The 24,557-nt window shown below is 40.5% G+C and overlaps 1 protein-coding gene across 2 annotated transcripts in view; it reads left to right on the forward strand.

Moving 5' to 3' along the window:
- Window positions 1-200: 200 nt before the first annotated feature.
- Window positions 201-24,557, forward strand: part of SOBP (sine oculis binding protein homolog) — a 172,803-nt gene continuing 148,446 nt past the window's right edge. The window contains exons 1-3 of one of the 2 annotated variants that reach the window (XM_025383025.1): window positions 201-819; window positions 13,462-13,600; window positions 16,024-16,209. In XM_025383025.1, coding sequence (XP_025238810.1) covers window positions 724-819; window positions 13,462-13,600; window positions 16,024-16,209 — 421 coding nt within the window. In that variant the 5' untranslated portion in view covers window positions 201-723. The remainder of the gene's footprint in view (window positions 820-13,461; window positions 13,601-16,023; window positions 16,210-24,557) is intronic. The other variant, XM_025383026.1, reaches the window with a different exon arrangement.

Here is a 24,557-nt window from a genome sequence, read left to right on the forward strand (position 1 = left end):
GCAGCCCCCGAAGCCGCGCAGCATCCGCGTATCCAGTGACGGCGGAAGCCACGCCCGCTCGAGAGCCTGGGGGCTGTCCTCGCCCCCCCACCTTTCCCCTCCCTCCGACCCCCTCCCGGCCGCGCTCCCTCCCCTCCTCCCGCGCCAGCCCCCGGCCCGCCCCCGGCTCGGCTCGCTGGAGGCGCTGGGCGCCGGGGCTGGCGCGCTCTCCCGGGCTCACACAGAGCCGCGCACGCACGCCCGGGGCCGCTCTCCGCGCCGGCCCTCGCTCCCCGCGCCCATGCCGACGGACAGAGCGACGGAAGATGGCTGACGACTCCACGGGGCCCCGAGGATGCGGCCCGGCGGCGGCGGCGGCGGGAGCGGCAGCGGCAGCGGCAGCGAGGGCGGCAGGGGCAGCGGCAGCAGCGGCGGCGTTGGCTGCGGCGGCGGCGGCGGCGGCAGCAGGAGCCGGAGCGGCGGCGGCGGCATCCCCGAGACTCTTCGAACTACCCTTCCCCGTGACAGCCACTGACGTCCTCCGCCGCTAGAAGAGACCCCGCTTCTCGGCGCCCGCCCGCCCTCCCCCTCGCGGCCCGGCCCGGCCCCGCCAGCACCGCTACCTCCGCCAGCCTCGCCACCATCAGCACCACCTCCACCGCCGCCGCCGCCGCCGCCGCCACCACCACCACCGCCGGCGGCGGCAGCAGCCATTTCATCTCCACAGAAACCAGACACAAAAACATGGCAGAAATGGAGAAAGAAGGGAGACCTCCGGAAAATAAACGGAGCAGGAAGCCGGCTCACCCAGTGAAAAGGGAGATCAATGAGGAGATGAAGGTATTTTTGGATCTCGGGGGCCAGGGAGACTGACTTCTTACTTGCGCCCGCTCCCCGTGGGCCGTGGTATGGATCTGGGGGGTACCGGGGCGCGCTTGTCAGTTTCTGTAGGATGCCCAGAACGGCTCCGCGCCTCCAGGTGTAAAGCAGAGGCCAACTCGCGGGCTACATCCCCGAAATTGTTGCCAACCTCAGGTTTGATGAGGGGGGACCACATACTATTTAACCTTACGAACCCCAGGTTGGCACTGGCGCGTTTCAGAGCGAGGGCACCGGGGACCCGAGCGGCGGTGGGCAGGGGAAGAGGCTTTCCCAGTGGACGGTGCAGTTTCTCCCCCGCTTTTTGGGAATCATTCTCAGGTTCCCTCCAAAGTTAGGAGCCACCTGGCCGGGGCACCCCGGAGAGAGCTCTATTCCACCCCTCTCCCCTAGCTCACCCTCCTTCTCCTCAATCCCGCTTCCCCCCAACCAACCAGCTGCGACGGCGTGAAGAGCCCGTCAGTGCCCGGCGAGCTGCGGCCCGAGAGGCGCGGGTCTGGGCACGGTCCTGACCGCTCGCCTCGCCCACCCCCGCCCGCTCCTCTCCACTGGCAGCCTCCGCCTCTCGCTCGCCTCTGCCTGCCTCACTTCCCAGCGAAGCAGACCCCGGCCAGCCCCGCTGGAGGACAGCTGTCTGAGGGCGGCCTTTGCAGGGCGCCTGCCCATTGTTCCCAAAGGCCGGCCCGGAGTCCTCTCGGCGAGGCCGGGCTCCCCGCCAGGCCAGCGGTGCACCAGAGGTGGAGAGCGCAGTAGCCTGGCGCTCCAGCTGTTCGCGTTAAAGCGATTGCACAAGAGCACTGCTCGGCTCCGGACCCTCTCGTTGCCCCCCAGCCCCTTATTTTCCATGAAGTTGCGGCTTTTGCCTGGGTGAGGGTTTTATTCTGTGTTGATTTCACGAGTCTCTATTGATTTAAAACAATTTATTTTTCTGCGAGCCATCAAAAAGTAGCAGGTTTGCATTTTGCGGTCTTCTTGGTGTTCCCCATCTTCTGCATGAAATCCTTAATACTACCAGGTGGCTAAATACTACTACTTGGCCAGTTTTGGTTCAGTTTGTATTTAAAAGACAAACTGGATAAAAATGGTATGCAAGTAAGTCAAATTTATTGAGCTTTGACGCTTTCTTCATTAGAACAAACATTTTCTATCATAGCTCACGCTTAGCAGGGGACGCATGGATATACATCATATATGTATGTGTACCTAGGTGCATATGCTTAGCTTTACTTTCCTCTCGGAAATGTCAGAAGCAACCTAAATATCAGAATTAGGGGTTTTATTACTGGATAAGGAACTTAGTACCTGGAAGCTAGAGGTGCAGCATGAGTCCAACGGAGAGTTAAGGGAGATTTGCCTTGAAAATCAATACCATTTCTTATGATGGAAACCACCGTTGATTCCAATGATGGACAGTTATATATATTTTTAAGACCAGTAGAAGTTGTTGTTTTTTGATAGGAACAAAATTTAAACAGTCCATAATAACCATCCTTCTTCACTTACCCTTGCCTACTGTCCTGCATTTCCAGATTACTTTTGCATTTCATTTTAGGTTGGGGGTGGGGAAAGGGGAGAGAGGTGAAAGCCACTAGGAAATCGCAACCAGCTCTGGCCCTTTAAAACACTGCCTAATGTGATGTATATGGATGGCAGCTTTTAAGTTTCATAGGTTCTAGAATTACAAATTAGCTAATTTTAATCAAAACATGTGAAATGTTATCCCGGCTGGATATAAAGGCTGACTGTGCTCGATGCTTGGGGCTCGCGTTGTTGATTTTGGCTGCAGGCATACTCCGTGGTTTGGGAGATAGTTGTCCTTCTACAGTATAACAGATGTTTGTCTGAACTGGTGAGGAAGAAACAAAAACAACATTGTGTGAAGGGGAAAAATTACACAATTTTTAGCCGATGCTGCAGGACTAAGTATGGAATTAACCTTGGTGCACAGAAATTTCCTCTTTTTAAAATGTTATTTTCCTTCCAAATCACCACCCACTATTTGAAGTTTTAATCCTCACCCTTTCAATCCAGAGTAGTATTAAATAAGAAGTTTTACACAGCAAATAATTCAGTTGTCTGTAGGATCAGTATTTTCTCTCTGCTTTGGACCAAAGTAAAATACCCCTAACCAAAATTTTTAGTCATGTTCAAGTATACCATGCCCGAGATCTAGTGGAATTGTTTAGGTGCATTATTCTAATATAACAGCACCAAAAGTCCTCACTTAAAAAGTGGTTTCTCAAAGTCAAAAGGTGGAAGGGTTATTTTGAACTCCTTAATATCTTTCTGTTTTTAATATTAATAATCACATCAACAAAACGCCTCCCCAAACATCATGATACTATTACTCCTCTAGCTCCCTGAACCTAAGTGTAGAGTAACATAACAAGTTGGTTGCCCTGTATATAGTGGTGTGCAACAAAATGTCACCGAGAACACAATGTGGCCTTGTGCAGCTTCATATCGGTGCCGCTGGAGCTGCCTGGCTGTGTTTGCCTTCATCTGAACGGCTTTCATCTGGACCAGTGTAAACTAAGCCCTGGTAAGTAATCACTGCCCGGCAGAAAGAAAGGAATGTATACAGCTAGCGTGGCCTAAGCTGTAAAAACGGAAACCTGAGCCCCCACCTCGGATCACATATCAAGGCTTGAAGGTAGGGGAAATGAAAGGGGGAAAGAGGAGAGAGCAAATGGAAAAGTCAGCCTGGGAAGTGGAGGATCAGGAGGAGGCCCTCCTTAGGGAGATTTGGCTCAGGGATTAGGGAATTTTATCGTGGTGTACAGTGACCTACTCAGGTTTCAACACTGGTTGGATTGAGTTGCTTCTCTGTGAGCTGAAAGAAAAAGGACTGGTGTGTATGTGATTTTTTTCCCCCCTTCGGGTAATAGAAAGGACATTGGTACAAGTGTCTATTTTAAGTACAGCAAATGCAGGGCACTGAGAATGAGCAACAAACTTGCCTCATCATAGAGACTTCCTTCAAGATTTCCTAATTGAGATAGTCACATATTTATTTTAAAATGGCTGGAGAAGACAAACTGGCTGAGGTTTAGCTGACACCAGTAATGGCATTGAAGAGTGTCTTCATGTGGCTGAGAGCTAATGCTGGTTGCTGTTTCACTAGATCAGATATTGAGTTACATTTTCGTTATCACTGGTTTAATGTACATGGCAGTTGTAACAAATTTAAATTTGATACAATATAATTTTGTGTATGAAAAGTACATGACTTGGCATAGCTTGCTTGTAGTGTACTCCCTGAAAATATCTTCAAGTAGAAATGTTTGTCTCATTATGACCTTTACAATGTTTCTTTATCTTTCCTTTTCTTCTTCCCTTATCCTGGTTTTTCCTGATTAAAAAGATTGGTTGTACTAATGTACTTACAGTTACTTTGCCTTATTTAATTAGTGGCTAGTAGAGAGAATTTTTAAAAATCAGACAGCAATGCAGTGTATATGTTTCTAAAGTGAATATCGTGATTGTATCTAATATAATATGTCTCAGGTATACTGTTAGCTCACATGTATCATAATAAATGAATGTCAGGAGGGAATTCTGACATATGGGAAGGTTAATTAGTTTCAGGAGTTCATCCAGAGCATAGTAGATATAATATAGAAACTAACTTCTACTAGTGAATGTGTAAGCGTAAATATATGTATAAGGTAAATATTGATGCACTTAAGGATATGTGTTTTGGCACATAGATCTTTTGTGATCAGTAGCTACCAAACAACAATACAACTCAAAATATCCAAACTGTGAGTAGAGATTATGAGTCCAATTTTTGTCTTTTAAAATTCTTTGACAAAACCAGCATGATTAGATCAAGGATTCTGTGCCGGAAACTGTCCTAAACAAACCATAATTAATGCACTTACAATGTTTAACTTCTTTATCAATTGCTAAACTACAGGAGAATCTGTGTTAAATGTCAGAGATGCTTCTTTGCTGAAGAAGTTTTCTGTCTATAAATATTCTCAGTAAGTAATTTGTACCTAAAATTACGCTTCAGTCCTGATGCCTACAATTTGAGTCAGGCACATCTGTTAGAGTTTAGTAGTAAACTTACCACAAGATTTTCTAGTTTGTTTTCTGATGGTCTCGATTTGGCATTAAAAATAACCTGTGTCAATTGCATAGACAATAAAGCAAGTTGCAGAGCCGAGCTGGTGAGATAAATAGCTTGATTTTAAGAGAGAGAGAGAAATCAGAGCGTGGATTGGAAAAGTCAGCATGTTTAAGTTTGAAATTGGCTCATTATTAAAACAGGTATATTTTAAGTTTTGCTGTTGAAACTCTATCCTGGTGTCAGAAGCATAATTCTCAGGAACTTAGAAAGTGAACTTAGGACCCCAGATCCCACTGTGGCATTCACAAATTATGTTAGACTCTCCCTCTAAGCAGTGGCCTCAGGTGTGCCACGTGGCAGAGATGGGGACTAATGTTAGTGGGCATATAGCCCTGGCCTCTTGGAAACAGGTATAAGATGTTCCTGAGCCTTCAGCCTTGCTCTCACTTGTTCTGCCAAAGACTTCAAGCTAAACCTGTAAAAGACTGTCCTGTGAGAGCTTAGAGGGTTACGTATTATGGTCTGTTCAAAACAGGGGTTTTCTGGGAAGAGTCTCTTTCTCCATCCATGAACTGGTGTGATGTACAGTAGAGCATCATTCTCTAAACTTACTTATACAACTCGCAGGTTCCAGAGACGAGGAAATGGAAAGGAACCACTCCACTTCCTCTTGAATCTGAAATAAACATTTGAACTAGAAGAAAATGAGTCTGACAGACTCATTCCCTTCTGCGTTTCCTGCCTCTGTGCTTGCCAAGCACTGCTCTGAGAAGCCAAGCCCTACTCTCCTTGTGTGAAAGACAGACTTACAGAAACCAAGAGGTAACAGAATTTTTAAAGGAAAGTAAAAAACAGGGCCTCAAAAAAGGGCAAATATTAGCGAGCACAGTGGCTCTCTAAAAGGGAGAGTTCTAGGAAAAGGTAGTCTCTTGTTAGGGTAACCAAACTTTTTATATCTTATATAAAATTCTCTTTTATTTACTGAGTCTTCATACTTAACAAAGTTATTAGAAGTAGTAGAAGGTATATCATCAAAATCCTTAAAGTCTAAAACTTCCTCTGGCGGAATGTGAATTTAGCCACACTTGTACTATCAAGCTGATAAGATTATTGAATATGTTCCTAAAGGAGAGGGGATATTACAAGTTAGAAGAGGAAGGAAAAAAACACAGAAGACTTTGTTTTTGAGAGTGCCCATTGAAGCATGTAAACAGACATGAAAGCATGTGGTAAGTGAGATTTGCTGAATGTATATTTTAGGATCTGTAGACCAATGGGTGTTAATATCTCTTATATAACCAAAGGCCTGTGGAACTCTGTGCTGCATTAAGGCTAGTGACTTTGGCACAGACAGGAAAACGATGTAACAAGTCTTGGTGATTTTTTAAGGCAGTTCTGCAGCTGTGAAAGGACACAGCTGCACACAGCTGTACACCTGCCATGCCTGCCACAGTGTTAGCCTGAGGGCTGCTATTCACAATTTCACAGCATTTGTTTGACCCTTTTAGGACATTTGATGTCCTGGCAGCAGATTAAAATGTGGGGACATGATTGTCTGCTCTGTATCACGACGAGACAGTAAAACACTGTACATTTTATATGCAGAACCACATGATTTTGGTTTCATATGCCAATTATATAGCCATCCAATTTAGGATATATCAATAAGAGAGTAAGACTTTCTTTTCCAGCCTGTTCCAGGCCAGAGCTGGGTATTAGTGTTAATGATGTGTCCTCTGCATTAAAATCATTGTGTTGTGGCAAAGAACAATTCTGCAGAATGAACCGAAATGGAGCATAGGAACCATCTTCAAAGAATTTCAAGCTTGAAAGCTGTAGTTCAGGTAAAAACAGCAGGGTTCAGTATGTAAAGTCTGCACTGAGAGTGGGAATCTGGCCACCCTTACTATTTCATGCACATTGATGACCCTCTAGTGGGTCATCTGTGGGGAGCGGCTCGTCCTAACTATACCATTGGATCCAGTGGGATCATAAATGAGGAAGTACTTTGTAATCTGCAAAGGGCTCTTCAAATATTTCTTTTGCACTATTTAAATTTTATGTCATGACCTTTTTCTTGGCAAAACCATAAAATAGAACTGATCCACTGGGTCTGTGTTAAGAAAGACAACTCAGACTCAGCCCTGGGCCAGGCCTGAGAATAGAGCTAGAAACTGACTTCTAATCAGATTCAATTCCTGCTTCACTCTGGAACTTGAACAAGGCTTCTGCCTATCTTCTGCAGATTCCCTTTCTTTATCTCTATTAATGAGTCCAATGATGCTTAATAGATATCTACCCCAGAAGTAAGTCAGAGCATATGGAGATGGAAAGGGAGATAAACTGTTTTCCAGAAATAACCATCATTCCACTATTCATAACCTTAACTAGCAGAGATAGTAGCATTTTTTGCCCCATGCTTTCGCAGTTGTTTGGAATTGGGAGTTTCTTTTTCCTTTGAAAGCGTTTCTCATGTGCTCCACTTTCTTGGATAATGGGTGTCAGAATGTTTTGAAGTTAAGTAATGTAACCGACATATCCTTTTTGTTGTCATTAGGACTGTGACTATCGCTGATGTAGTTGTCTGTGACTGAGACTATGTGTTAATTTTTAATTAAAACTAGTTTTTTATTTTTATGAAAATAATACATGGACATGACAAAAATAGTAGAGTAGGCAATAGAAATAAGCAAAAAGAAAAACAAAGCCTGTAATTTCCCCACCCAGATACAATTACTGTCAACATTTTGATTTGTCTTTTTATGTCCTTTATATATGATATATAGATTTTATTAAAAAACTCATACTGTACTAACCTTCCTTTTAAAACTTAATATACTGTTAATAGCTTTTCGTGGCAATAAAAATTTATCTACAGTATTTATTTTAGTGGCAAAATAGTATTCCATTATATGCCCAAACTATAATTTATTTAACTAGAATTCCTATTGTTTGGCATTTAGTTTGTTTCTAAGAAAACAACACTGAGATAAACATTCCTGAAACATGCATATTCCCATAGCTATTTTCCTAGGATAGTTTCAACAGTCCCTAGAAGTAAAATTGCTAAGTCAAAGGGTATGTACAATTTTAAGGCTTTTAATGCATAGAGTCAAATTACTCTTTCTTACAGTTGTAGCAATTTAAATTCCCAATAGCATGAGAGTGCTTACTAATACTACATATTATAATTTTTAAGCTTTTACATACTTATTTTTAAAATCAGGTTTTCCTGAATTTTATTTGATCATTTCTCTGTAACTATGCATTTAAATAAATATTTGTGACTGGATTAAGTGCTAAGCATTATGTTAGGTGAGGCATAAAATGAAATTAAGGGTTCCTGCCCTCAGGTAACTTACGTTGTATTTGAAATAGATGACATGTTTTACTAGAACTGGGACTTGCAGTGAAAATGGGAATGATGTTTATGGAGAGGGGAAGGGCATGACTTGCCCCTCATTGGGTGAGTGACTGGGGCCTCTTTGAATACTTCCTGCTGTCTTGGGTAGAATACAAATTTGAAAGCACATTGACATTCAGTTTTGCAAGGCCTGGTATGAAAAAATCAGTATCTATGTTTTAAAATCTATTTGTTATTTTCAAAATAAATAAAATCACCAGTTCTTTTTGAAGATTTTGAAGTACTTGTGTTTCAGAGGTATTTTGAGAATTTGTAATTACTGCTATTTTCAAAGTGTTTTGAAGTCAACTCTTTATTATTTACCTGGTAAAATGTTCAATAAAAAATCACGTAGTGTCATTCACAGCTTCTCAGAAAGGAAAAAAAATCATGTAGGTTGAACTTTGACATTTGTACAGTACTTCCAGTTGAATAAGGAAGGTGTTTGATGAATATCCTGGCAGTTAAGATCCAACAAAAATGATTTTGCTGGTCTAGGAAGAACTCAGGAGGAGTAAAGAAATAGTAAAATTTCCTTTCCACCTGTCTTTCTGTGACCTTTTTGTTTTTGTTTTTATTTTAATTATCAGAAGAGATTGTGCTTTCAGACTAAATGTTAGGATTGTCTTTTTTCCTTATGAACCCCTGGAGGTGAGAGAGGAGAATTGGAGAGGGAAGGAAAGAGGCAGAGAAATTAGGTATTAGAAGTACAAAGCAGTTAGAGTTAGATGTAGTATCAAAACATTGTAAAATGAGGAGATTCCATTTTAATTGTGAATCTTGAGCACCCCTGTTAAGGAATGTAGAGGTCAATGTTCACATCCAAAAGCAAGCAAAGTCTCAACGTAAGTAGATATGCCCTATTTAGAAATCTCTTTATATATGATATTGACATCCTCTTACGTGACATCTTTGCAGCTCTTCGATTGGTCCGGGAGGTAGCTTCTTTGGAATTGCGGACACATTGGGAAGTACAGAATTTATAGTAGAAAGAGATCTGGCTTAAGAATTAGAAAATACATATTTTAGTTTTGACTTTACTAGATCTCTCATGCCTGTCTTTTACCTTTTTGATGCTCTAATTTTCTGTCGTAATAAGAGGATGTCATATAGGTTCACCAAAAGTTTATTGTGGAAATCAAATACCTAACACGTAGGGTTATTGAAAAGATCAGGAGAATTAAAAGATATAGAAACACTGTAAAGTGCTATAAGACTATTAGACATTATTATAATTACAGTGACCTATTTTCCAAATCCAAATTGGACCACATGGTTTGAGAGATTATTTTTGTGTCACTTCCAAGGTCAAGAAGCAGTCTGCAAAATGTAGTTCAAATGCCAAAATACTGAAATCTCTGGCACATTTTGATGATTTATGGGAGCAATGATAAAATATTTGAAATAGTGACTCAGTAAAATTCATGAGGTATGATCACTGTAATTATGAAATTTCTTTGCAAAAGGTATTTTTTTCTTTTATTTCTTGTATAAGTAGAAGTTCTTTGATTTTACAGAATCCTAAAACTAGGAGGGACTCTTAACAAAAGAGACTCTACTTCATTTCCTGCCCTAGGTCTCCAGGAGAAATGCTGGGTAAAGATTTTGGGGGAGGCAGATTTCATAACCTGCCTTAGTTCAGTGGCTTGTTTTATTACTGAACATCCCTATCTCAAAAATCTCTCTGCATTTTAACTACTATTACCTTTATTATTTTTCATATATATATGTATATATAAAAGAAACTTAGGAAGTGAATAACTTTTTAAATAGGAAATTCCTTTTTAAGGGATAATAATACAAAAAAAATGCTGAAAAGTAACTGTTGTAATTCTCTGCTAGAAAGACTTGAAAATCTTTATAGGTCATAAACATTAAATTCATGTCTCAGAATATATTATGTTTCTTCAGGCACAGTAGCTCACACCTGTAATCCCAGCACTTTGGGAGGCTGAAGCAGGTGGATCACTTGAGGTCAGGAGTTTGAGACCAGCCTGGCCAACATGGTGAACCCTGTCTCTGCAAAAATAGAAAAATTAGCTGGGCATGGTGGCTCGCGCCTGTACTCCCACCTATTTGGGAGGCTGAGGCACTTGAGCCCAGGAGGTGGAGGTCGCAGTGAACCAGGATTGTGCCACTGCACTCCAGTTTGGCCCACAGAGTGAGACCCTGTCTAAAAAAAAAAAAAAAAAGGAAAAGGAAAAAGAATATGTTTCTTGGAGGATAATGTTAAAAATATATTTTATTTACTTTGGTTTAGCACCATAATGAACTATGACATATCTAGCATCAAACTTCACCTTGAAATTTAAAATTAAAAATTTTTGATTCCTTGGAGTCCTTTGACTTCTTCATACAATAGTGTATACAACAGAAGTAATAGTCATTTCTTGTAACCGTACTACAAGAAACTTTCGTGATCATTTTCTCTTTCATCTTGCCCCTTTCGTGAAAGCTTTGAGATTTATGGCTTGAAGTTATATAAACCTTTGTTTTCTGCTTTTGTAGCAGTATATCAAAACATTAAGGTGTTTATTTTTATTTTCCATGACAAGAAAGGGAATGTTTTAGAGTTTATTTACCCTGACATTTATAGTAACTTGAAAATCATGGAATAGATCAAGTTCATATTGATTGTTCCATGAAGCCTCTGACTTTTCAGCACAAACCATATAAACTAAACTGATGCAGTTTTGATGCTCAAATAATGTGAATTTGGTGTTAATATTCCAGGTGAGGTTTCAGTTTTTACCCAAATGTCTAAAACTTCTGGATCCCATCCCTGGAACTGGTTCTGAAAGGCTGAATGGCTTTGCAGCTAGACTAAAACAAATCTATATCCTTGGCTAGAGGGTTGCTCCATGAATTAAGCATTCACAGCCTTTGTGTGACTTCAGAGGCTAGACAGAAACAGGAGAAGGTGGCACCCATAGATGACCAGTCTATAAAACTGGATATAGTCACTAGGGTATATGCAAAAGATATTCCGTCTTGGCACAGTTTTTTTAGAGATTGGGGCAAATGGCACACCGACCAATCGGATGGCTTGCATTTGGCTTTTAATGCTGTTGGGAATTGGTTTTTTGATGAAAAGTATAAGCCTCATCCTTGGAGATTTCTGCTGCCAGACCATTGATAGAGGACCTCTATTTGTGTGCCTAGGGATTGTCATTCTCAAGCCAGGCTCTCATCTCAGTGAAAGAAATTAGGTGTTGGGGAGACTGACGCCTCATTAAAGAGATCTCTTTTGATTTAGTGGGGCAGCTTTCAACCCAGTCCTCCTCAGTGATATTCCTAAAGTTGCTGAACTTATTATTCATATTGATCATATTTTTGTGCATTCATGAAAAGTATGTCTATTTAATGTGGACACGACCAGCCATCAGAGAGAATAAATGCCTCACTAAAGCTTGATATGACTGACTGTTGGCCTTGCGAATGGTAACACTGAATCAATCTGGCTAGTTTTTCTTAATGGTTAATACACTGTACCATCACAGATTGACCCAGTTGGAGTTCAGAGCTTAAGTGGGTACTAAAGCAAAAAACCTAGCATTCTGTGGGTAGTTTGAAATGCCAGGTTTGTTTTTGTGGAGTCAGTAGTGTAATGTCTTTTATTTTTTATGCAACCCCTGCTGAAATTTAAAGTCGTGAAATTCAAGAAAACATGGAACTCACACGTTGAGACTGTGCACACTCTCGCTTAGCCTTGGTGCTTTGTTTCAGGTATATAAATTATACATCGCAGTGTAATTCAGAAATGACAGCTTCTCAGAAGGATAATAAAAGATTCTTTGAGCCACAAAGAAGGTTAGAATACATAGTTTTTCTAGCTCAGCTTAGGAAGCTCATGGTTCCCTGCCAGATAGGAATGTTTAAGGCACACACAAGCATTAAGGTCATTAACACACAGAGTCTTACATCTTGTTTCCAGGTATAGCAATTGATAAGGTACTAAGATATAGTCACTTTAATGTAAGATATTAAATCTGTCCAATTATACTTATTATTTTCAAAGTATGATATCCATAACAACAGCAACAGTGATATTATCTTACATTTATGTATTGATTTATAGTTTATAAAATGTTTTCTTACAGTATCCCAAATCTGGGCTGGCTAGTAACTTTAAAGTTATTTGGTACTTTTATGTTACTTGTCAGAAGACAATCTTAGTGACCTTTGATTTTATGGAGAAAGAACCTGTCACTAATATAAAGCAACTTATGCATTGATTTTTAAAAAAAAATTTTTTTTGAGATGGAGCCTTGCTCTGTTGCCCAGGCTAGAGTGCAGTGGTGTGATCTCAGCTCACTGCAACCTCTGCCTCCCAGGTTCAAGCGATTCTCCTGCCTCAGCCTCCCGAGTAGCTGGGATTAGAAGTGTGTGCCACCAGGGCATTTTTTTGGTAGACATGGGGTTTCACCATATTGCCCAGGCTGGTCTTGAACTCATCATCTCAAGTGATCTGTCCACCTCAGCCTTCCAAAGTGCTGGGATTACAGGCGTGAGCCACTGTGCCTGGCCTGATTTTTGAAAAAAACTCTTGCAGAAGGAAAAAAATAAAAAAGAAAGACCCTTGTAACCTATTGTAACCTAGCTTTCTGTATGGTACTGTTAACAATTGTGAAATTTTTCTTTGTTGAAATTTGGCTTTATCTGCAATAAGAGTTATGTTAAGAAAACAACACCTAAATCAGAAAGCAATTTTAATTTAAATTGATCTGAACCACAAAAGGTTGTTTTCATTTTCAAAATCTTTTCTTAGCTGTTTTTGTGATTCACCTTTCAATATTTTTGTATTGATGTTAGATATAGACTTCATAGACTAATAAGCTAAAATATGACTTCCTATTCACAGGCAAAACTAACAAATGTAGTACCTTATTATCTTATTATCTTTAAATTACAAATATCTGAAGCCCTGTCATAATTGAATGCATCATCCTAAGATTTAAAAACATTATCGTTTTTGAACATTATTTGAAAAATGAACACCACACTAGGGGAAGTGAGGCAGGGCAGCAAATAAATGGGGTAGGACAAGCAGAATTCAATTTATGCATTCTTTTCAAGTAGTTATTGATTATAGAAATAAGTAGTACTACCTATGCTTCTCTTTCAGAACTTTGCAGAAAACACCATGAATGAACTCCTTGGCTGGTATGGCTATGATAAGGTTGAATTAAAAGATGGTGAAGATATTGAATTCAGGAGCTACCCTACAGATGGGGAGAGCCGGCAGCACATTTCTGTTCTCAAAGGTAATGACATTTAATGTCCTTTTGTTCATGCAAAGAAGGATTAACTATCTCAACCTGCCAGAATTGAGTTGCTTTGGGACTCATTTTGTTGATTATGCCAATGGTTGATTTAAACATACATCCCCAATAGTGCTTTCCCATAAGCAGAATTCTGCAGAAATATAAAAGAACAACATAAAACAAAAATAGACACAACTTAATCTCCTCCCAGCTATGGGAGAACTAGATAGGGACTAGCGACCTAAGTGCCATGGTCCTGCATACAAATTTAAAGAAAGGGACAATGTTTGCTAACTAGAGTTTCCTGATGCCTTTGATAGATATCAGTTGTTGGGGACTGGGGCTTCTGTTAAGTGAAATGTTAGGTTTAGATCTTCAGACTGCTAGAGAGATTCACTGTTAGTTTGGTAATCCTCCTTCCTTTTTATTTTTTCAGTGGGAAATCTAAATGGTAGTACTATTTTTGTTTTGCTTGACGTTTTCATTCTTTCCCTGCCCCCACACACTTGAATAAGGTAAAAAGAGGAGTAAGAGAGTGGTAGATGATTAGAGCCTATATTACTCTTTAAGAATTTTTTAATCAAAGCCCAGCTAAAGAGTGAAAATTACAGAGCCTTGGCAGAGCTGAATTAACACCGATTCTACCAGTGGATAGCAGTGCCAGATATCTCATGGGGGAAGTCTGTATGAATACTGAATTTATGAACCTAAATTAGGAATGAGAGCTTGCTTGTCAAAGAAGAGAAGTATGTGAAGAAGCAACCCATTTAAGGAACTTTAATAAAATGTGGGTAAAACAAATTGTACATCATCACTGGCAATTTGATCAATATTTGCATTGCATTCAAAATCTGTTGGCATAAACTACCTGTTCAAACATTTTATTTTCAGTCTTTAAGATAGAGCTTTCCCTTCATATATGCCAAGCAAGGAAATGTAATTGAGCTGTCCTGCAGGCAAGTGGAATTGAGTGTACATGACAAATTTTATGTTAAGCTTACTATAAAATTGTACACATCATGCTACGGAGATAGTATCATCAATTTCACTGTAAATGAAAAATGCACGTCATGAGTTTGTATTCTATAAACTAATAGCTCATATAATACTTGGCCTAGGTAATAATCTTTGCTTCTGGGGAACATACAGCATGCCAGGATATGCTATAGAAGGAAAAAGTTATTTACCATGGTTGAGGTTTTTGTTCATTTGTTTTTTTTAAGTGATTCACATGCAAGGATACGATGTACAAAGCTCATATCATTGTAAGTTTTACAAATTTTTATTTTTGTTATTTTTCAATGGGTATTATCCATACCTTGTGAAGCATCAGTTTTCTTCCCTGCTTCTTTCTCATTGGTTCATGTGATTATATTATGATATAAGTTTATAATACAGTGGGACCTAGTTACAATGCTGGAGGGCATGTTTTAGGCTTTCCCCTGGTAGCCAGAGAGCTATGTTTGCTGTATATCATGTTGTACATGGAAAAAAAGGTTAATTGCCTCTTAATTTTCTTTTCTTTCTTTTTTTTTTTTTGGAGACAGAATCTTGCTCTGTCACCTAAGCTGGAGTGCAGTGGCGCGATCTCAATTCACTACAACCTCCGCCTCCTGGGTTCAAGCGATTCTTGTGCCTCAACCTCCCAAGTAGCTGGCATTACAGGGGTGTGCCACTATGCCTGGCTGATTTTTGTATTTTTAGTAGAGACGGGGGTCTTACCATGTTGGCCAGGCTGGTTTCAAACTCCTGGCCTTGAGTGGTTTGCCTGCCTTGGCCTCTTGAAGTGCTGGGATTACAGGCCTGAGCCATAGTGCCTGGCCACCTCTCAGTTTTGTTTTGTTTTGTTTTTGTTTTTTGAGATGGAGTCTCACTCTGTCTGGAGTGCAGTAGCATGATCTCAGCTCACTGCAACCTCTGCCTCCCAGATTCAAGTGATTCTCTTACCTTAGCCTCCCGAATAGCTGGGACTACAGGCACACATCACCATGCCTGGCTAATTTTTTGTATTTTTAGTAGAGACGGGGTTTCACCATGTTGGCCAGGATGATTTTGAACTCCTGACCTCAGGCGATCCATCCTCCTTGGCCTCCCAAAGTACTGGGATTACAGGCGTGAGCCACCTCGCCCAGCCACCACTTCTCAATTTTCTATGGAATTTTACAGTGCTAAAATTTATCACCATGATTCAACTGGAATATTAGCTATCATAGTGGAACAAATTATAAAGGAACCCGTTGGAAATTTATGGTAACCAGACTAAAAAGTTCCTGGATGAACTGGAGTTCTAGTACATTGTTTAAAGATTTGCAAGAAAAAATTTCTTTGGTTCATGGCCATTTTACTTGAGAAAATTAGGAAAAATTTAAGTCTACTGCATTACGTTCTTTGGTCATGTTGAATATGATTTTTTTCTTTTGCAGAAAATTCTTTGCCAAAACCAAAATTACCCGAGGACAGTGTTATTTCACCATACAATATAAGCACAGGCTATTCAGGGCTTGCCACTGGAAATGGACTCAGTGACTCACCTGCAGGGTCAAAGGATCATGGCAATGTGCCCATTATTGTACCTTTAATTCCACCACCTTTCATAAAGCCACCAGCAGGTAAGTCACTACTGGTGTTTTCAGTGATAACAATTCATAGAAAGTTGTTTTAACTATCTTATGAATAATTATTAAATGCTCAAGTTAACTTTGGTAGAGGCTGTCTTAGGGACCTTATAGGTAAGAAATGTTGATACAGGCATTACTTAGAGTATTATTGTCATATTAGGAAAATTTCCTTACCTACTACTACTTAGGCTATAAACTTTCAACTGACAATAAACCTTTTCTACCACTGACTACAAAACAATGTTATTTTCCTTCTCTGAAGTCATCTGTTTAAAATGAGAAAAAAACATAAAATGGTTTTTAAAAATAAGATATAGACAATGACTGTTTAGTAAGAAAAAAGTAACCATGGTTGGCCTGTAATCCCTGCACTTTGGGAGGCCAAGGTGGGCGGATCACCTGAGGTCAGGAGTTTGAGACCAGCCTGGCCAACATGATGAAACCCTGTCTCTACTAAAAATACAAAAAATTAGTATTTTGGGATTAGCTAGTAATCCCAGCTACTCCGGAGGCCGAGGCGGAAGGATCGCTTGAACCTGGGAGGCAGAGGTTGCCGTGGGCCGAGATCGCGCCACTGCACTCCAACCTGGGCAACAAGAGCACAACTCCGTCTCAACAAAAAGGAAAAGTGACCATGGTTGAACTGGGTGGTGCATAAGGAGGGCCGCCTCTCCTCTGGGGTCTCCTGAGGGGAGGGATAGTTTTATAAAAGGGCATGTGGCAGGCTTGTTCTTCTACATGCCTTCCTCGAAATCTACTAGAGAAACCACCTAGATTAAGCTTGTCCAACCTGTGGCCCAACACAAATTTGTAAACTTTCTTAAAACATTACAAGTTATTTTTTGAGATTTAATTTTTTTTTTTTTTTCCGAGACGGAGTTTCACTCTTCTCGCCCAGGCTGGAGTGCAGTGGCGCTATCTTGGCTCACTGCAACCTCTGCCTCCAGAGTTCAAGTGATTCTCCTTCCTCAGCCTCTCAAGTAGCTGGGATTACAGCCACTCACCACTGTGCCTGGCTAATTTTTATGTTTTTAGTAGATACGGGGTTTCACCATGTTGGCCAGGCTGGTCTTGAACTCCTGACCTCAGGTGATCCACCTGCCTCGGCCTCCCAAAGTGCTGGGATTACAGGTGTGAGCCACCATGCCGGGCCCTAAAACAATTTTTTAATCTCATCAGCTATCGTTATTGTTAATGTATTTTATGTGTGGCCCAAGACAAGATAATTCTTCTTCTAATGTGGCCCAGGGAAGCTCAAATGTTGGACACCCCTGAAGATTATGTATCTTCTCCACACAGAGTTCTTTCTAATTCCTGGAAACCTCTCTGATAGTTTTTCTTTTCTTTTCTTTTTTTAATGGAAATCTTTCACTTGTATGAGAATGTAATTCATTCTTTTATATTTCCTGAAAATTAGATGGCAGTGTATTAGATCTAGATGGCAGTGGGCTGAGTGTTATGTGATATTGCAAGCTGGGCTATAGGTATGTTTCACACAGAGAAGTTAAATAATATTGTGGCCGGGCGCGGTGGCTCAAGCCTGTAATCCCAGCACTTTGGGAGGCCGAGACGGGCGGATCACGAGGTCAGGAGATCGAGACCATCCTGGCTAACACGGTGAAACCCCGTCTCTACTAAAAAATACAAAAAAATTAGCCGGGCGAGGTGGCGGGCGCCTGTAGTCCCAGCTACTCGGGAGGCTGAGGCAGGAGAAAGGCGGGAACCCGGGAGGCGGAGCTTGCAGTGGCTGAGATCCGGCCACTGCACTCCAGCCTGGGCGGCAGAGCGAGACTCCGTCTCAAAAAAAAAAAAAAAAAAATAATATTGTATCTGGCTCGCTATAAAATGTTGGAATCATCCTAGAGTGTTTAGTTGTAACGCTGGTTATTTTTCTGTGTGTTGAATTGAACAATGATAAAACTGAGTTTCAACAGCAGTACTTACTATAACATACTAAAGCTAATGTTTGTGTTTTTATTAGGGAAGATAGGTATTTGGTTATGCGTCCATAAACAGTGAAGAAATTTGTAGATACAAGTTCCTCGGCCTATGTTATAGATACACTTGCACTGTATTCTAAGTGTTACTCTCATTTTCCTTCATGGTTCCTGCTACATTCTTTTGCTTGGTCTGCTACATTTTAGCAGTAAAAATGTCCCTTCAGCCTGGCATGGTGGCTCACGCCTGTAATCCCAGCACTTTGGGAGGCCAAGGCGAGTGGATCACCTGAGGTCAGGAGTTCAAGACTAGCCTGGCCAACGTGGAGAAACCCTGTCTCTACTAAAACTGCGAAAATTAACCGGGTGTGTTGGCGGGCACCTGTAATCCCAGCTACTCGGGAGGCTGATGTAGGAGAATTGCTTGAGCCCAGGAGGTGGAGGCTGCAGTGAGCTGAGATCATGCCACTGCACTCCAGCCTGGGTGACAGAGTGAGACTCCATCTCAAAAAAAAAAAAATGTCCTTTCATATTGAGGTCTTAGATATGTCATTAAAATCCATTTACCTGTCAAAATCACTTGTAATTGTATTTGTCTACTAATTACTAATGTAATTGGTGTATCACATAAAGTTTGCCTTACTAATGTCCCTATTCTTCTTTGGTTGATTGTTTTGTGATATAGAGGGGTCCATATTTATTTCCCAAGGACCAAAGACATATTTTACATAGGCCAAGTGGGAAAAAAAGGGTAACTGATTTTGTAAATGTACAGTTTATGTTTGAATATATGCCCAGTGGCTTAGGGGAGGGGAGATGATGATGAGGGTATCAATAAGGTAGTATGAGTAAGTGACAATTACATGGGGTTCAGATTCAGACAGATTGGGTTCAAATCTAGGCCTTGTCACATACCACCTCTTTGAACGCGGACAAGTTATATAAGCTCTTTTCCCTTCAGTTTTCTCATCTGTAGAATGGGGATCCCACCCCTACCTCATGTGGTTGTTGTCGAGATGAGATAAGAAAATGTACGTAAGGCTGGGCGTGGTGGCTCATGCCTGTAATCCCAGCACTTTGGGAGGCCAAGGTGGGTGGATCACCTGAGATCAGGAGTTCGAGACCAGCCGGACCAACATGGAGAAACCCCATTTCTACTAAAAATACAAAATTAGCCTGGTGTGATGGCACATGCCTGTAATCCCAGCTACTAGGGAGGCTGAGGTAGGAGAATCGCTTGAACCTGGGAGGCGGAGGCTGCGGTGAGCCAAGATCGCACCATTGCATTCCAGCCTGGGCAAGAAGAGCGAAACTCCATCTCAAAAAGAAAATGTATGTAAAGCCCTTAGCATAGTGCCTGCCACACAAAACCAGACCTTTTTTCTTTTTTTCTGCCCTAGAGTTATCATGCAAATAAATTGTGCATAAGAAGGTGTACATCCAAATGCAAATTGATCTCTAAGATTTATTTGAGCAAAGCAAACAGCTTTAGAAATTAGCATAGCTGAGGCTAACATAAGTTTGGCATGCCAAAAAACCTGCCCTGGAGTTTCCTGGTGAGCCAGCCACGTGGAATTCAAGCACACAGCTCCTATTTAACTCTAATTCCACATCAGATCAGGAAATAAATATGTGAAGGGACAGAGGCCAAAAATTGAGCCTTGAAAGTCTTAGATGTAGGAACTCTGAGGAATTAGAAGCCAGAGTAACTGAACACCAGTGGTTTTATTGGTTTTGTGCTGTCTTCCATGGAATTCCAAGGCGCTCATCTGTTGAAAATAAAATGTAGGGAAGGACATGTTTAATTTTCTGTCTCTGCTCTCAACTTTGATTCTGTCCTACTCAAGGGTTCTATATGACAAGACAAAGATACAAAAAGATTCTCTACTTTTAAGGAGCTTATTCTCTTAGTTACCAAGCAGGAACTTATAGGAAAGTTGAATTTTGATTTAGTCATACTATCTAGGGCAGGGGTCTGCAAACCTTTTCTGTAAAGGGTCAGATAGTATTTTAGACTTTTTAGACCATACTGTCTCTATCACAACTACAGAGCTCTTCTGTTGGAGCAGAAAGGCAGCCATAGATAATACAGAAAGAAATGGGTGTGGCTGTGTTCCAATAAAGCTTTATTTACAAAGAAGGCAGTGGGCCGGGTTTGGCCCGGGGCATAATTTGCTGCTTGTGCTAGGGTAAGATTAGCCAAAGTCTCCTGATAGCAGGAAGGTGACTAGAGTTTCAAAGAGTCAGACTGTGGACTTTGCTGAGGTGCACTATGTAATATTTCAAGAAAGGAAGTACAAGGGCAGGAAAATAGTGAGTTTTCAGGGTGTTTGGTGAGCTCTGTCACAATATTTGTTGAATAAATGAATGAATGACTGATACTCAAATCTTATTGCACATATATAAGCATTTCACTGAGAAAATACTAATGTTTTGTCTGGATTAGTCCCAACCTGTTCGACCTTGACCACAGCTTCCTTGATAGTGAAATGAGGATTCCATCACTCTTAATTATCCGTGGCTAAAGTCAACAAATTATCCAGAACTTCCATCTAGTGAATCATTTTAACTCTTCCATTGCTGAAACTTTTACCAGAGTTGTGATTCAAGGTAATTGAGTTGAGATATGCTGTCAGTTTTCTAGCTGTATGTAGGTTAATGCGGCATTCCTGTGGGGAAACAAACAAAGGGTACAGTGGCTAGGAGCAAAAGGCCCCTTGATAATCAGCCCTTGAATAATTTAGCGTTGACTGTATCATGCAAGTTCACCTCTCCATATAGGGAAGATGAGGATCACATGTATGCTTTGGATTCCTGTGTTAGTGTTCAAATTACTGTAAACTGGCTATGTGAAAATGCTAATAATGCCTTTTATTTTATTAATTTTTTTTAGACTTTATGAAATTTATTCACATTGATTATTTTATTTAATTTGGGCTTCATGTAACTCTGGGAAATAGCATGTTAGATATTGAATTTAAAGAGCTGAAGTTCAAATAGGGTTAAATGGCTTTTTCAAGGTCACATGGCTTCTAAGTACTTGAGCCAAGACTGGTACTGAGGTCTTCTGACTCCTAATCCAAAATTCTTTTTAATGTAAATTGCCTTTTAGCATATTCTTACAAAATTTCCCTAGATTGTATCAGAATAATAATGCCTATTAATATACTACTTCCAGATACCCCAATGACAGGACATACACTCTCTTCCGGCTAAAAGTTACTTTTTCAAGTCCACATTTTTGGGGATACTCGATGAGTTCTTCCCTAACCCTGAGAATCTGTGGTTCTATAAACGTGGATGGCCCATAGGGGTAAAATTTTACAGTTCTTGCCATCATGAGGCAAGTTGCTTCTCTTTGGGGTTACCAGAGGGCTCCATCCAGTCAGGTACTGTTTCCCAAGCATGTGTTTCATGTGCTGGGGCAGGCTTACCACTGGATCCCATCCATGTCTTGGCAGCCAGTGGGCCCAGTGGAATACTCATGATTGGGAACATGGTGATACTGCATTCACTTGGATTTCCACTCTCCTTTCTCACAGCTGCATACAGAATTGTGGGTGTAGCTTACTTCTGGGCCTGAAGAATTGCTCTTCTGGCCCTGCCTTCCCTTTTCTCTGGAGAAGGGGAGCTCCTGTGTCTTGGTGGTTACCACAGCATTGACCCTGCTCTGGCCACACATGTGTGCATTCATCTTCCAACTCTGTGCTGCCTTTCCCCCAACAGAGACAGCCTCTGGCCCTTGGTATAGTTTGTGACATCACAGGCATTACTATGGTAACAGATGTGTTATAAACACAGGATAATAGCTTTGCTTTTGCTTTCCCCATCCCCCGCCCCCATGCAGTGAAGGGAATCACCATGATCCTTAAATAATAATCACAGACTTTTTTGCAGACTCTAGGAAATGAACAGAATAAGGCTTTGTCATATAGGCAAGCCATGAAGAAAACTGTCATAAGAATATTAGAAAATAATAAAAGTATTGACCAACACTTTCTTTTTGTGCAAACACGTCTTTATTCTTTCAGTTTGAACAAATGTAAAAACCTCCTTTGCTAATTTAAAAAATCACATCATGAACATAATCTGAAGTGGCAAAAAATATATCAGAGAGAATTTTGAAAGATAACTTAGGTTAATTAAACTGTAACTTGGCTGTAATTCATCTCATGTTAGAGACTTTAGCATGGGTTCAACCCTTTGAGACTTCATTCGAAGATGATCATGCCTGTAAAGGGCTTAGGCATGGATTGTAAGAACTGTGCTGTAGTGAGTCTTCATTAAGATATTTGGCCTTCTCTGATTTTAATTGAGCATTAAATTTGGTCCCCTCCAAGTTTGATGATTGAGGTAAAGCACTCAGAAGGGATTTTGGATACACATCTTTGTCAAAGGCCTTATAATGGTCTTCACTGCTTTACAAGTGTAATAGCGCTTGGCTGCATTGACTGGCCATCAGTTTTCTGCAGTGGTAGGGCAGGTTTGGGTCTCCCCACCTTGTCAACTTCTGGTCAAAGTAGCCAGGGTAGACCCTGGCCCAGTTGAGACTCAAACCAGGACTTTTTCCCCTCTAGTTTCGGGTTTGCTCCATGACAACATTTTGCTCCCAAGAATTTTTTTTTAAATTAATAAAACTATCAGTGTGATTGTTTTTGTTCACGAGGAAAAATGAAATGAAGCAACTTTTTCTAGTGAGAGCTTTCCTGCTGCAGAAAACACTGTATACCTAGAAAACCACATTTTAGATCTGAATCTTTTGACAGGTTTTCCCAGAGGCTTATAACTTGCCTATTCCAAGTCCAGAATCCCTGTAAATCTCTGAATACTTTAAAATGAAATGAAATGTGAAAAAAAGAGGGAATATACTTCTCTTTATGCATTTATGTGGCAGTCTTCAATGAAGTGTCTTTTACCTCAAATGAAAAGTGCGCTTATTCTTATTTCTTACCATGTTCGCACATTTGAAGTAAAAGGAAGAGCATGTCCACATGGCCCACACAGGTTTGTGTGGAGCAAGATAAGATCAATCCCCTAAAACCAGCTTGATTTCCTGTGTGCAGAAATGTCTTGTCTTTCTTTGAAAACAACGACCATTTCCTGGCCTCCAGGATGGTTTGCTTTTCAGTTAGTTTTCCTAATTTGAGTTCCATTATAGTCAGGGAAATATGATATATTTTTTCAGGCAAATCTTGAAATTCCTAAGGGGTTATAAGAACTGGGCTCTAAGGAACCATTAGCTTAACGGAGAATATGGAAACAGTCACGTGGTCTGCTACCCTCTGTATATAGCTGAGTAACCCACAGTTAATAAGCATGTTACTTTTTGGCTTTTATAATTCCGACATGAAGTTGTACTTGCAGGGAAATGGGAATGAGAATGTGGTTTGCATTATGGTTATTATTTATTTTATCTGTTATTCAATATTCTTGGGGCTTGCATATGATGATGTGTTCCAAATAGCCATTGAGAAAACAGGATTTAATCAAAATTGCTTTGGACTTTATTTGTCCAACTTTTAAAATATGATTATTAAATAAAATTACCTAGAGTTAATGGGATTGGGATGACTTACTATTTATGAACCAGTTGCAATTCTCAAAAAAAAAAAAGAAAGAAAGAAAAAGAGTTCACTGAACCCTCAGTTTTCCCAATCACTTAGGATAAGGACAGGAGGAATTAATGATGAATGGCAGAAATAAGAGTACTTAATAATGTAATGATATAATCTCATCATAGCTAATAGTTTCTGAGCATGTATTATGCGTTGTGCTAATAGATTTATGTCATTTAATTTTCACAACTCTATGTGGATGCTATTATTAACCTTGTTTTACAGATGAGAAAACTGAGGCCCAGAAAAGTTGAGCAACTTGCCTGAGGTTACACAGATACTGAGTGGCAGAGCTGATATTTGAACCTATACATTATGTCTCCTTAGCCTATATCCTTAACCACTGGATTATCCAAAACACTATGCCAGTATTTCAGTCAGTTAAGTATTTACTGAATGTTCTTTACGTTGTGCTAGAAATACAGATATATGTCATCATCCGTGACTACCAAGAACTTAATAGTACTGTTGGCATATGATCAAAACATCATTCTAGTTTGACTTTGGAATGTATGATATAATTTTAGTTGCATATGGAGGGTGGATGGTAGGACTACAAGGGTAATTAAAGTGGAGTAGCAAAAAGTCTATAGGCAGATAATCAATAACTGTTATATTTATACAGTTGAGGGGAAATGGTGCCTGAAACTTAATATAGGCTAGAAGATAGTAATTTAAAATTCAAAGTGATAAAAAAAGATCCAAAATGAAACCTGAAAATGTTAGCCACTATGATGTGGGTCCTGCTTTATTGTTCTCTTTATAGTTAAGGGTTCTTGAAAGTGTG

This window comes from Theropithecus gelada, chromosome 4 (genome assembly GCF_003255815.1).
Source record: "Theropithecus gelada isolate Dixy chromosome 4, Tgel_1.0, whole genome shotgun sequence".
Taxonomy (NCBI): Eukaryota; Metazoa; Chordata; class Mammalia; order Primates; family Cercopithecidae; genus Theropithecus; species Theropithecus gelada.